This window comes from Diceros bicornis, chromosome 18, assembly GCF_020826845.1.
Source record: "Diceros bicornis minor isolate mBicDic1 chromosome 18, mDicBic1.mat.cur, whole genome shotgun sequence".
Taxonomy (NCBI): domain Eukaryota; kingdom Metazoa; phylum Chordata; class Mammalia; order Perissodactyla; family Rhinocerotidae; genus Diceros; species Diceros bicornis.
The window spans coordinates 23247238-23260794 of record NC_080757.1 but is presented as its reverse complement, the minus strand read 5'-3'; the positions used below and the strand labels follow the sequence as shown (position 1 = coordinate 23260794).

Here is a 13557-nt window from a genome sequence, read left to right as displayed (position 1 = left end):
CACCGCCTCTGCTGGGGAAGCCCCTAGTCTGATGAGAGAGGCACCTTCTTCTCTGGAGGAGCCCCAGACTGATGAGGCAGGCACAGCTCCCTGGGGAGAGCCCCCAGTCTGGTGGGGGGCAGGGTCTCAGAGGCAGCTCCCCCACACAGAGCGGAGGGCCGTGTGTCTGGGTTCTCGGCAGAAAGGAGCCGGGAGCCACGGGCAGGCAGCAGGGGAGCCATCGACATTCTGGTCAGGCAGCCAGTCGCTGAGTTATTATTTCCTTTTTTTTGAGCTACTTAGAGCAATTTACAGAAATCATTTAGGGGCCGTTTAGGGAGAAGAGAAAAGATGAAGGCCTGTAAAGGCAGGGCCTGGGGAAGGTTTTATGCAGATCAGCTATGCAAGGATATGGAGAAGGAGAATCTGGGTTCCGAGGGGTGTGGGAGGGGGAGGACCCGCAGGGCTCTAGTCTGACAAATCTGACTGGCAGACCCGGAGGCAGCAGCAAGGAACCAAGGAAAAGGCATGGGCAGGGAGCGTATGTTGGGCAGAGACACATGAGGAGGAGGGAAGCTGGCACCAGTGGATGAGCCAGCCACTCCATGCCTCACTTTCCCTGTTTGTAATTGGGGCGCCTGCATGGGTGAGGCACTGGGACCAAGCTGAACAGGTGTGATGCTTCCTCTATGATATTGGGGGTTGGGAGAGGGGCTTTGTGACTTAGAGCCACGGAGTCAGGGGGTTAGGGCCCAGGGGGAGCGGAAGACAGTGTCTGCAGCCAGAGCCCATTCTGCCTCTTCCTGTCTGTGACCTGGGCCAGTCCCGCCCCCTTGCTGAGCCTCAGTTTCGTCATCCACATAATGCGGACCTTGATCAGCAGTTTCACAGGTGAGGCTTACCTGTGACAAAGTGATAAAGGGTGAGGTGGCCATTTTGCACTTCTAAGGGCTCCGCACTCCTTGGTCATGGTGGGGAACTTCGGGGGTGAGAACCTGACCCTCAAATACCCCCTCCTCCCGCCTACCCCCCCAGACAGGAGAAGTCGCTCTTCTAAGGCTGGACAAGGACACACTTGCCTTCACTGGGCTGGGATCAGAGGCTGGAACCACATGCCTGGGGAATACAGGTCCTGTGTGTGTGTTTGTGTGTGTGTGATGTGGGAGGGAGAGGAGCAGGGGGCCCGGGGAGGGAAATGGAAGGAAAATAAAACCAGTGGCACATTTAGCAAAGCCTTCCCCACAGTTCACATTTCCTGCTGTCTGTGATGTGATTACCGGAGATGGAATCTGGTTACTCTGAGTAAACATCATGTCTGCCGAGGCGCATCCCCGAGATACGGCCCCTGGGGAAGCCAGAGGTGGGGGGGGCACCCTGATCTGCGACCAACCACCTTCCTCCAGTGATTGTTGGCCATGCTGCCCACCCCCACATCCCCCCACACCTCCAACACCTGCACGCAAAACCTCTGAAGACACAACAACAAGCCCAGTGGCCTGTGGGGCAGGGACCCGGGTCTCAGGCCTGGCTTTGCCATGCTGGACGGCTGTGTGACCTAGGCTGAGCTCTTTCTCCTCTCTGGACCTCAGTCTTCTCATCTTTCAAATAGGGATGTTGAGGATGAGAGGGGCCCGCAGCGCCCATCGAGCTCCCTTGACTCAAGTTTCCTGGACTTTAAGTGTCTCAGCTCACTGAGTGGCCCCTCTGTGCCACAGTCCAGAGAGGATGTCAGAGTGCAAACCAGCTTCCAGAGCACTCAACAAGCACTGACGGAGTGCCGGCCACATGCAGGGCCCCTTCAGGAGATCACACCTGTCCCCCTTCCCTGGGGCAGCACTTCAATAGTGAGAGCAATCACAGTCTCTCCTGTCTATCAAGCATCCAGGCAATGCTGGGTGCTTTACGTCCATGAGCTCATTCCATCCCCATCATCTAAGAAGTAGGTGCTGTTTGTTACTAGCCCATTTGCAGATATGAAGACTGAGGCTCAGGGAACAGAAGTGACTCCCCCCATGCTGGTGGCAGAGCCGAGCTTCCCTAACTGCGGGGCTGTGCTCTTCCCAGTACCCTGTGGTAGCTGGGTGGGCGGGGCTCTGGACAAAATGGTCACCCCACGATGCTGCTGGCGCTCAACTTAGCGGTGCACATAGATTTTGGCAGTGGCTGCTGCAAAACAACAGGAAGCTACACTTGCCCCTCTCCAAAGTCCAGGGGAGGCCAGTCATTTGCACCTCTGCCACCCTGGCATTGATTACACTGCACTGGAATTGTCTGCATCCTTGCCCCACATTAGCCCATAACCATCTCCTCCCTGCTGTGTGACCAGTGTTTGTCACAGTGCTTGGCGTGGGGCAGGCGTGAATAAAACTACAGCCACCTTTTATGGAGCACTTACTACAAGCCAGGTACTGCCCAAGCTCATTACATGTATTAATTCGTTTATTCATTATCACAGCCCTATAAAGAAGGAACTCTTATTATCCCCTTTTATAGGAATGGAAACTGAGCCACAGAGCAGTGAAGTAATTTTCCCAAAACCACAAAGCCAGGATGTGGTGGATGATTGTGTGAATGAATGAATGAATGAATGAGTGAATAAATGAGTGAATGAAGGAATAAGTGTCCCCCCTCTGGTCCGTCACCCGTTTAGCTCCCAGATCTCTCTTCCTAGTGGCTCCCCGGGTGGAAAGGACGAGAGGATGGGAAGGAGCAACCTTCTGACTCATTCATTCCACAAATCTGTATTGAGCATTGCCTCTGTGCCAGGCACCGGTCACGTATTGGGAAGCCGGCAGTGAACAAAGCAATGTGGCCCCCACTCTCAGGGGCTCCCATTCTACTGGGGGCAGGGGGTGTCAGTCTATGACAAGCAGACACATAACTACACAGTACGTCAGAGGGAGGGGGACGGAGTGAGGGTGGGCGGGCTATTCTGGATGGGGGCGGCCAGGGAGGGCCACTCGGGTAAGATGCATTTGAGTGGAGGCCTGAAGGAGGTAAGGGGATGAGTGATGCTTATTTGGGGGAAAAGGCCAGGCAGAGGGGCAGCAAGAGCCAAGTCCCCGAGGCTCAGTGCCTGGCATGTGTGAGGATAGCGAGGAGGACACTGGCTGGAGCCGAGCAGGTGGGAAGGAAGATACGGTCACAGAGGCATTGTCTGGAAGAGGACAGATCATGCCGGCCTCGTCAGCCCCGGTGAGGACTCTGGCGCTGGCTCTCCGTGCGGCGGAGGGTTCTGAGCAGGAGAGTGACTTATCTACCCCATGTTTCCAGGATCTTCCGGCAGAGGGGGAAGGAAAGTGGCCTCTGGGAGCTCCATGAATGGAGTCACCATGGCCAGCATGAACCACGCCAGGGCTGGAGAGGAGCTAAGCAGGCTCCATGCCGGGCGGGGAACCTCCAAGGGCAGCAGAGAGGACAGTGGCCCAGTTCCCCAGGCCCCAGAGCACTGACTCGAGGGCCCCAGACGTAGCTCTGAGGGAGAGTTCGGTAGGGGAGCACCCAGCCCTGGGCTGTCCAGGATGGCAGCCACTCGCCGCACGTGGCTGTGGAGCAACTGGAATCGAGATGTGCTGCTGTAAGCGTAAAATGCATAGGGGATTTCAAAGATTTAATACAAAATTTAAAAAAGACTGTAAAATATCTCATCAGTAATTTTTATACCACTTACATGTTGAAATGATCATCTTTTGGATATATTGATTAAAATATATTATTAAAATTCATTTCACTCGTTTCTTTTTATTTTTTCTTACGTGATAACTAAAAAAAAAAATTAAATAACACATGTGGCTCATGGTATATTTCCACTGGACAGCACTGACCCAGCTCAGCCACCCTGATCTCAAAGACAGGAAACTCAACTCCAGCGGGAGGAAAGGATTTGTCCGAGGCCGCGCAGTCAGCTGAGAGACCGGCAATGCAGCACAGAACACCTGCGGGAGAGGAGGAATGAGGTGGGAGGCTGGGGAGGTGAGGGGCCCTCGGGGTGGATCGGGTTGTTTGTGGCTCCCCATGAATAATGGTACAGTGACCAGGGCCTGAGTTCTGACCCTGCCGGCAGGGGGCATCACCTCAGGTACCCCGCCACCAACACCCCCAGGGGATGGGTCTGCTTTCCTTCCTACTGTTTGCAGATGAGGAATCTGAGAATGAAGAGTGAGAGGAGTTAGCTGTGGGACCATGGTCTCCACGAGCCTTCAGGCTGCAGGATGCATCAGAGCAAGTGTTTCAGGGACACCCGGCTCCAGCTCCGTGTCAGAAACTCCCCAAAACCCTAGACCTGATTCTGGCAAAGGCTCTGGCTGCCTGGGGAGGCGGGGCTGCCTGCCTTGCCGGTGTACAAGCAGCCTTTATGCCCACCCTGGGGCTGCCGTGGAGGAGATGCAAATCTTAGGAAGCCCTGGCCTCGCCGGCCGGGTACCACCCTGGCACTGCAGTGCAGCCAGCTGCGGCACCCAGGAAGGCCTCCTCCACCCTGGGCAGGAGAGGCACCAGGAACGGTGGGGGGTGATGCTGTGGCTGCTCCCCTGGGAAAGGAAGGAGGGAGGAAGGGAGCGAGGGAGAGGGGCCGGCAGCTGGCCACTGCAGTTTTTAAAATAAGAAGCATGTTGCTAGGAGGCATCAAGGGTCAGAAAAATAAGACCCCAAACAAAACAAAACAAAACAGCCCCACTACTACAAAGCAGCTCTCCGGGAAGTCCTTGGCATGGTCTTCGACGTGCTTCCCAGCAGCGAGGCCTGGCTCCGGGAGAGAACAGAGGGAAACAAACGGAACCCACCCGTCTACGAGCCCTCCAGCAGGCTCTCAGCCTTGGTGCTGGCACTTCTACACACGCTGTGGTATCTTGTCTTGGGGGCAGCCCGGCCCAAGAGATGATGCTACTACTCCCATTCTGCAGACGGGAAAGCTGAGGCTCAGGCGACAAGGCAGGCAGGTGCTCCCAGGTCACCCAGCCACACTGTCACCCGACTGGGATTCGAACCGACATTTGCGTAACCCCAAAACCCACCACCATTCTGTGACACGACTGGTTCTTCTGAGGCTTTCTTGGAGCCCAAACGCTGACAGTGACCCCTGAGCAGATCTGACCCCTCAGTGGTGAGGAGCGAGGAGGGAGGCTGGGCCTCTATTAAAAATAGCGAGGGAGATCTTGTCTCTCTCGGTTCTTCTGCTCGGCCACGTTCCCCAGGATTGCCGAGTGGAGAAGCAAGTAGACACTCCTGTACCCCCGGGGCGTCAGTCAGCTGTGAGCCACAGGCAAGTCCCTTTCGCTCTCTGGCCTTAGCTGCTGAAACAAGAAAGATGGCTTCAAACCCTGCGCTGGCTGCTGCAGGCTCTGTGCCTCTCATTCAGTCTTTCAGAGGCAAAACCAAGGAGCAGAAAAGAGAAGTCAGGCCGCTGGGAAGAGGCAGAGCCAGCACTCCCATCTGTCCCCCTGGTCCCAAGAGTGGGCTCTCTGCCATGTGGTGGGACCTCTGATGACTTCTAGTGGTCATTTCCCATCCCAAGAGCCCTCGGATCAGCTGCTGCCACAGCTTCCTTCAACACTGCTCCAACCTACAAATGGTCCCCAAGCAAGTCCTTCTGAGAACCCTGCCTTGATCCTGTCACTCCCTCACTCTATAACACTCAACAGCTCCCCAGCGCTGCATGGAACATAGGGTCAAAGTTCTGAGAGGTCTTAGGAGATCATCCAGGTAAAGAATTTCAACCATGTACCCTGCATATAGCCCCCTATCCTGGTACACAGGCAGCCTTGGCTCTCTCCCCGCACTGGACTCAGAGCTGGGAGGCCAGTGACGCTTCTTGCCCTGAGTTTCTGTCTTCCCCAAGGTATCAGCCACACAGTAGATGCTGACTGATGAGACTTTAGAGGCAGAATTCTCGAAGCTGGTTAAGGCCTCTTGAAGTGACACCTCCTCCATGAAGCCTCCCCTGATCCCTCCAACAGGTATAGGACTTCTCCCTCCACCACAGTAGCCCTTCCAACACGTCTATGACCACATTCCATCACAATCGGTGCAGACACGGCCCATCTCCCCAGGACACCACCTTAGAAGCTCCTCTTGGGACAGACACTGTATTTTCTTTATCTTTACACTTAACTCAGTGCCTGGCAGGTACTAACAATAACAATAATAATGACCACTGTCATTTGTGGACACTGAGCACGTGCCAGCACTATTCTAAATATTTGACATGGAATAATGACTCATTTACTCATCACAACCGCCCTAGAAGTTGGGTACCTTTATAATCATTTGCAGATGAGGACACTGAGACACAGAGTGGTTAAGTAACTTGCCCCAGATCACACAGGAAATGATGAAGCCAGGCAGTTTGGTTTTAGAGCCAAGTGCAGGGAAAGGGTGAGGGTGGAGGAGGGCTGTGTGCATCAGGACCACGCCGAAACAGAACAGAGTCTCCTGCTGGCTCCACAGGAGTGACGCCTGGTGCCCAGCACAGGGCGTGCCACACAGTAGCTGCTCAGTTAATACAAGTGACTATTAAGATAACTAGATAGTCCCATAGCTGCTCAGACACAGGTGTATGGTGAGTGGGGCTGGGGTGGGGAGGGCTTCCCAGGCAGGAGGGCTGCGGTGCCCGAGTGGGGAGCCCAGCCCTGTGCACTACACCAGTCCCCCGCTTCTCATCCCCCCACCTCCCCCGCGCCCACCTCGCCTCCTTTCCCCAGCACTCCAGACCTCTCATGCGCGGGGCTGGCGGCCGGCAGTTTTTCTCCTGCCGAGAACAGCCACAGAAAATTGAGATCGTTTCTTTGCTGTGTTGGCAGCTGAGAAAATGGCAGTTTTTCCTATTTCCAATCCAAGAGTTCCTTCCTGCTGGACAAAGGCCCCATACGCCTGTCTCTCCCCAGGAGGGACAGGGCAGGGGAGAGCGTGGGTCGCCCCGGGGCAGGGCACCTCCTTGGCTAAGAGGCATGGGCTGTAGTGGTCATGTGGAGGCAGGGGGCTGGCAGTGGCAGGAGGGCCACCAACTGAGCGCTCGCAGACCTACAACAGGGACAAGCAGAGGGGTCAAAGCACGGGTAATCCGGAGTCACTGGGGGCACTCGGGGACCCGGGGAAGTCGGGCCTGCATCCCCTGCACACAGAGCCTGCAAACATCTTGGCTGTCACACTCCCAGAGAAGAGCGCTGTAAGACCCCTGTCCAAACAAGCGCATGTAACTCCCACACACCGGAGCGAGTTTTCTGTAAAGGCAGATGATTAGCTAGAAAATCAGAATCGAAATAGCGAAAGAAACCGAAGATTTTTCTCTCAGAAAAGCAGAGAGGTTGTCCCTCAGTGTGATGGTAGCTGATTCTGTTTACGGTTTGGCTACCTCTGGAGCCATGCCCCTGGGGAGGGGTCAGGGTCAAGGGTGTCCTGGCTGCCTGTCCTCTCTCAGGGCCAGGGGCCTGCCTTGTAGGGTCTGATGTTGTTCAGACATGGATTCTTGGATGGAGATGCCACTGAGAACCTGGACCATTTTGAGTGTCATCCATTTATCCAGGTGACCCTGGGCACATCACTCTGCCAGCTCTGAGGCTCCTGAGAGATGGGCCCAGGAAACAGAGACAAGCTGAGAAATTCTGCCAGCGAGCACACATCCTGCCCTCTGCCACCAGTTTGAACTGAACCGGAAGTCATTCAAGAGAAGAGAAAAACCAGTTGTCCATCCGCATAGGCCAAAAAGGTGTGGGTGAGAATGCAGCAGGAAGGATTTGAGTTTGACAAAAAGCAGAACTTTACAGAGGCAGATAATTACCTCGATCATTTAGACAAAAAAGGATTTTCTCCCATTACCTTTTCTACCCTTTTTTGCACTGAATTATTCATTCCTGCATTCATTCATTCGTGCAACAAGCATTGAATAATCCAGGTAATTGCTTCCATTTTCCACTTCACCCTGCTGGGTTGTCTGCCCGCCAGCAGGGCCTGGGGTGGAGATGTGTGAGCGGGCGGGTGGGGGGAAGGAAGAGGAGCTAAAAGGGGCAAACAAGATAGAGAAAAGATAATGACTTCCAGACTCTCAGCTTGTGTCCCCAAGGGCGGCTTGTCCCCTCTCTGTTGCCCCACAGGCCTCACCTGTCCCAGTGCCACAGACCGATGCAGTAGCTAGCAGAGTGTTGGCGCTCCCCGACACCCTGCCCCATCCTTGGGGACTGTTGGAGCATGGCACAGCCAGTGGAATTGATGATAAGGAGGCCCACGTTCCATTTAAAAAGACAGAGCAGAAAAAGAGAAAAAGAAATTTATTTTCAAAAAAAAAAAAAAACAAAACAACCCCGCAACTGGTTCATTAATCTCTTATTAAAATTCTGTGCCGAGCACTGGTGAGGAGGAAGTCAGGAAGACCCCAGGGAGGGAGCGGGAAGGGAGAATCGCATCCACTCGTTAGCATAGACCTGAGGGAGGTAACAGGACCATCTCCATCGCAGAACAGGGGAGTTGGGAGGGGGCGCGGGGGGCATGGGGCATCGTCCCCTCTCTCAGCAGAGGAGGAAAACAAGACTCAGACGGAGATCACGTTCCTGTGGCTGTGTAGCAAGCTGATGACAAAGCCAGGATTTGAACCCACACGTGCTGTGTCCTGGGGACTCTGATGTCAAACTGCCTTGCATTTCAGAGTCTGGGCCTTTCTCTCATCTCCCCAACTCGACTTCAAGCTCATGAGAAGGAGTGAAGATTCGGGTTTGAACCCCTCCACGAGCCCTCTGTAGTGCTTGGCAAGGTTTACTAACGCCACTGGTGACCGATTATCTTGACCGCTTGGGACCCGAGACTAGCTGAGGCCAGAAGCACATCTTTGGAAGAAGCCAGAGGGAGAGAGTATAACAGAGAGGGCGGAATCTCTGCCGAGGGGCCCAGAGCAGACCGCCAATTCACGAATCTCCTTTGGGCTCTGGGGCTAGTCCCGGTTCTAGAACGAATGGGCAGGATGACCTTGGCCAGGCCGTTCCCCTCTGGAGGGTCCATTTCCACATCCACGGGAGGGTTGGATTTGGTGGTTCTATGCTCTTTCATTGTTGTGGATGGACATCATCATGTGTAGGGCAACAAAGCGAGACCCTCCCCCAGCACACGCCCCCTGCCCCAGGTCGGGGGTCAGACCCTGGGGGTCGGAGTCGGTGCCTCTAAGGGTTTCAATTTCTGCAGCATCACGAGCATGCACTACCATATTAGACCTGGGGTCTCTCAGTTCCAGGCAAGTCCTCAGCAAGGGCCTGGGAGATGCCTGGAGCCCACCCTGGTGTTCCACAGTGGCCTCACCTCTTGCAGCCAAGCACTGAGCCATCCTCATAATGGATTCCAATAAAGCTCATTTTCTGCCACCAAGTTTATAACACATCCCCACCTACTGGCCTTAAACACTAACAAGGCTATGTTGTGGCACAGGGCTCCATGTGGCCAAGAAGAAGATGGGCGTGTGTGGGGGCAAGCATCATCGCTCACTCCCAGTGGTGAGGGGCCTCCCGGGCTGACCCTGTCCTCCTGCGGCCTCCCTCCTGCACGTCTGAAGGAGTCCAGAGCTTGGGTGATCAAGGGGTAGGGAGAATCGTGAACACAACCCAGAGGAGAAACTCCAGGTTGCTGGGTTGGGGGCCCCATAGGTGAGGACATATGCATCTGAGGTCACGTATTCAGAGCGCCATGGGACACTACATTCATATCCTGTGGGACTGTTATGACACATCACCCAGACACATGGATCCCGTATGTGCCACTCAAGGGGCGTGCACAGCCCTGCCCCGTCCCCTTGCTCTCTTCCTGTTGTCTCTACCTGTCTCCTCTCCTTCCCCTCTTCTGCCTCACACCCCAGACCTCCCTTTTCAGTTGACACTGGGAGGCGCCCCAATATAGAGTTGTCTTCCCACCCCTTTCATTTCCTCTGAGCACCTACTCTGAGTCAAGCACTAGAGAGTGGAGCAAAAACGAAGAAACTATGGCTCCAGCCCTAAATACAAGTCTGTGGGGATCAGGAGGGGTGCACATGTAAGTATGCCCACATACATCCTTCACACAGAGACACTGCAGCCCGTGAGGAGTGCTGGAAAGGCAGCACCAGAAAGAGATCAATGCCTTCTGTTGGCGGGGTGGGGGCTGCTGATAAACCAAGGGGTAATCTAGGCTGACTCCCTGGAAGAGGTGATGTTTGAGCTGGGCTTTGAAGGCTAGGTAAGGATTCTGGAGGCAGGGTATTCCAGATGGAAGGCTGGTGGGTGCAGAAGCAGAAAGGCAGGAAGGTGAGAAGAGCGATACCTCATAAGGTGCATGGAGGATGGAGGGATGGCAGTATCACAGAAGTGAAGATGCAGATTGAGACAAGATCATAAAGGGCCTTGGATGCCAGTGGGGCAAAGAGTGTATCCTTGATCCTATAGGCAATGGGGAACCAGGGAAAGCTACTGAGTAGGGGGCTGGCATAATCAGCTCTCCAACAGATTTAACCACCACCCTGCCCCGCTAAACTCCTGTTTAAACTAAAAATGGAGCAGAAAGCTTCCCCAAAGACTAGAGGCAGGAGAATGGCCTTCACAGATGTTCTCTGGCAGAAGACTTGAGACCAGGAGCAGCGCAGGAGAACGGGAGACCACCCCACAGGCTGAGCTGGGCTCTGCAAGGTAGTGGGGCTCTGTTCAGTCAAGGTATCTGCCCAGCAGTCCTGGCAGAAAGTGAGAAGGGGAGGGATGGGCCAGAGGCCACGCTGCTTATGGAAGATGGGGAATACGAGGGAGGCAGCCCAAGGTCACCCTCCCCGACGGCGCCAGAGTCAGACAGAAACCCAGGCTATTCGGCTCCCAGTCTGGCTGTGAGGTCAGAACCCTGCGGCCTCAGTAGCCTGCCAGGCACAAGAAATGAGCAAATGCTCCCCCACCACAGCATCTTCAAAGAGACCAGAAATCTCAACCAAGAGTTGGCCTGAAGTGAGGCTAAACCCATGTACCCATTTCCTGAGAGAGGGACGGTGTGTGTGTGTGTGTGGGGGGGTGTTAGGCAGCCCTGAAGGGGAAAGGCCTAGGAGAGACAGGTTTTTGGGGGAGAAACTTCTGTGATTCTGGCCTTATCCATCTGGAGGGTCCCCAAGCTGTGAGCACCTACTGGCACCCTACCCTGAGGAAGGGGAGACTGAGGCATGGGATGGTGACACAGGGAAGAAGCTTGGAAAGGGAGCTAGATAGACAATCAGGAGGCGGAAATGCCTGCTCTGTGGGGGACCGTCACCCCACCTCCTCACATAGCTTCTTTCAGATCACCACCAACCCTGTGCCCTGCGTGTGGCGGGCACTGTGCTAAGCCCTGGCTGTGTGGAGGGACAGAGAAGAATAAGCCCAGGGTTCTACCTCCCCGTCTCCAGGACTAACAGGGCACAGAGAAGACTGACATCTAAGGAGAAGAGGAGGCAGGTTGCTAAGACTCTGAGAGAAGCGGTGCCAGGACAGCAAGGCCCACCTGGAGCTGGGCCTTAGGAAGCAGGCAGGATTCTGGCAGGCGAGAGGGAGAGAGGATCTTGAATGCCAGGCTGAGGTGTCAGGAAGGCAGGCAGTGGGAGCCAGAGCATCTGAGCTGCCCAGAGCTGGGGCCATGGCTGAGCCGTGGGAAGGGAACTCTGGCAGCAGGATGCAGGCTGGGGGCAGAACCACACCTAGACCCAGGTCTGAGCTCGCCTTCCTCCTTCTGGGCGCCCAAACTCCCTGTTCGCCAGGACTGGGTCACCAGCACTGCGCCGCCACTCCAGTGCCAGATATGCAGAGCCCACCTCCCCAGCCCCTGGCTGCCCTCAGTCTTACACACGGAGCCGAGATTTCTGGTTCCCAGCTGCGTTCCCCCTGCCCAACCCCACCCCCAACGCTGCCCTGCCCATTTTCCTGATAAAGAACTGAGGTTGGCTGAGTCTGGTGAACTGAACACAAAACAGCCCCCCTTCCCCCTGTAGTCACTCCCCAGCCGGGAAGAACCAATCCATCCCTAGGGGGAGGTCAGCCTGTTCCCCAACCCCTCCTGGCCTCAGGACCCTGGACTCCCAGAGCCAGTTCCTTTCATTATTCTTTCAACCTTGAGAATGCGTCTTGGTCAGGGCGAGAGAGGCCGCTGGTTAGAGACCTTGGGCGCGCTCACGGAGCCCTGGCAGGTTCCTGAGAACTGGTTAGATGTGGGCAAAAGCTGAGCACGACACATCGAGGGTCCTCCACCAACGCGGAGAGCCCACTGCCTCTCCAACCTGTCCAGGCTCATCCCTCAGCGTGGGGCTCAAGTCCCCCCTCACCCCCTTGCTGGTTGGAGAAATGCGTCCCGGGTCGGCTGGTTTCATGTTGGGAGGGGCAGAAGGACTCTCTTCTCCATTCTCCTTCCCCACCAGCTCTCTCCATTCCCCCTCGGTCAGCGCCCTCGCCTCCTGGAGCGCCTCCAGCTTGCGGAAGGCCCGCTGTCGCCTCCTCCCGTCGGATCTGAGTTCCCACTCCTGGGGGTTGTTCAGAGACCCTCTGTTCCCCACGCGTATCCCTGGTGTCCCACTGGCGAAGCGCGCCAACCCTGGCCCCTCCCTCTCCCACCTCCTTTACCTCGGAGCCCCAGGCGAGCCTGGGGAGCAGACGCAACAGATTGCAGAACGCGCGAGCGCAGAGCTCGCTCCCTCCGCGCGCCGCCCGCCGCCCCGGCCTGCGCCCGCTTCCCAGACCCCCGCTCTCCGGGCTCGGCTAAGCCGGCCATTTAGATGCAGCTCACAGGACGGCGGGCGGGCGAGCCGCCGCGGCTCCCCGGGCCCTGTCAGTCCACTTCCCTTCTCGAGGGCCGCCGCAGGAAGCGTGCCAGCGGGCGGCACGGCCCCGCACCGGCCTGCGCGCCAGCGGCGGAGGAAGCCACGATCCCCGCAGACCCCAAAGCCCCCAGCCCCGCCGGCTGCGGGGGAGGGAATGGCAGGAGCGGCGGCCTGGACGCGATCTGGAGGATCCCTCAGATCCCTGTAGATTTCCGTGGGCGGACACGCCCCCAGACGTTCGGGTTTGGACCCTTCTTTCTAACCAGGGGAAGCCTGGAGGGACCCTCCCCCCCCGTGCCCCCCTCCCCTTCCTGGGCCGGGCTCGGTCCCCGGGGCGGGGCTCGCAGCCTCCGCTCCCGCCAAAGGGCTTGGGGGCTGGAGGTAACTCGAGCTGCAGCCCGAGATGCCCAGCTGGGAGCGGCGGCTGCGAGTGCAGGGGGTGGGGGTTCGCCTTTCTCCAGTCTCCCCTGTGCCCCCTCCAGCGGCGCCCGCCGCATCTTCACTTCCGAGTCCGCGCCGCGACACTTACCGTAGGCGAGCAGCGCCGAGAGGCAGAGTAGGGCGGCGCCGCCGCGGCCCGACATCCCTGGGGCCATGGTCGAGGCGGGAGCGGGAGTCGGTCGAGGGGGCAACAGTCGACGACGACTTGTCCCCAGACTGGGCTTGGTCACATCCAACTCAGGGTGGCCGTGGCGCCAGGCTGTCTCTGCTGAGGCTCGGGGGGCCAGGGAGTGCAATTCGGGGACACTTTGAGGGGAAGGGGCGTCCCAGGCTCCGCCGGCTACACCCTCGGAGCTGGTGGGGGCGCAGCT

General features: G+C 56.8%; 1 protein-coding gene across 1 annotated transcript in view; it reads right to left on the bottom strand.

Moving 5' to 3' along the window:
• The window catches only part of TMEM132E (transmembrane protein 132E), a 50680-nt gene extending 37339 nt beyond the window's left edge, over positions 1-13341 (bottom strand). The window contains exons 1-4 of the mRNA XM_058562023.1: positions 13275-13341; positions 12712-12885; positions 12254-12489; positions 6907-6996 (exon numbers count right to left, since the gene is read on the bottom strand). Coding sequence (XP_058418006.1) covers positions 6907-6996; positions 12254-12489; positions 12712-12885; positions 13275-13341 — 567 coding nt within the window. The remainder of the gene's footprint in view (positions 1-6906; positions 6997-12253; positions 12490-12711; positions 12886-13274) is intronic.
• Between the last annotated feature and the right edge of the window lie 216 nt (positions 13342-13557).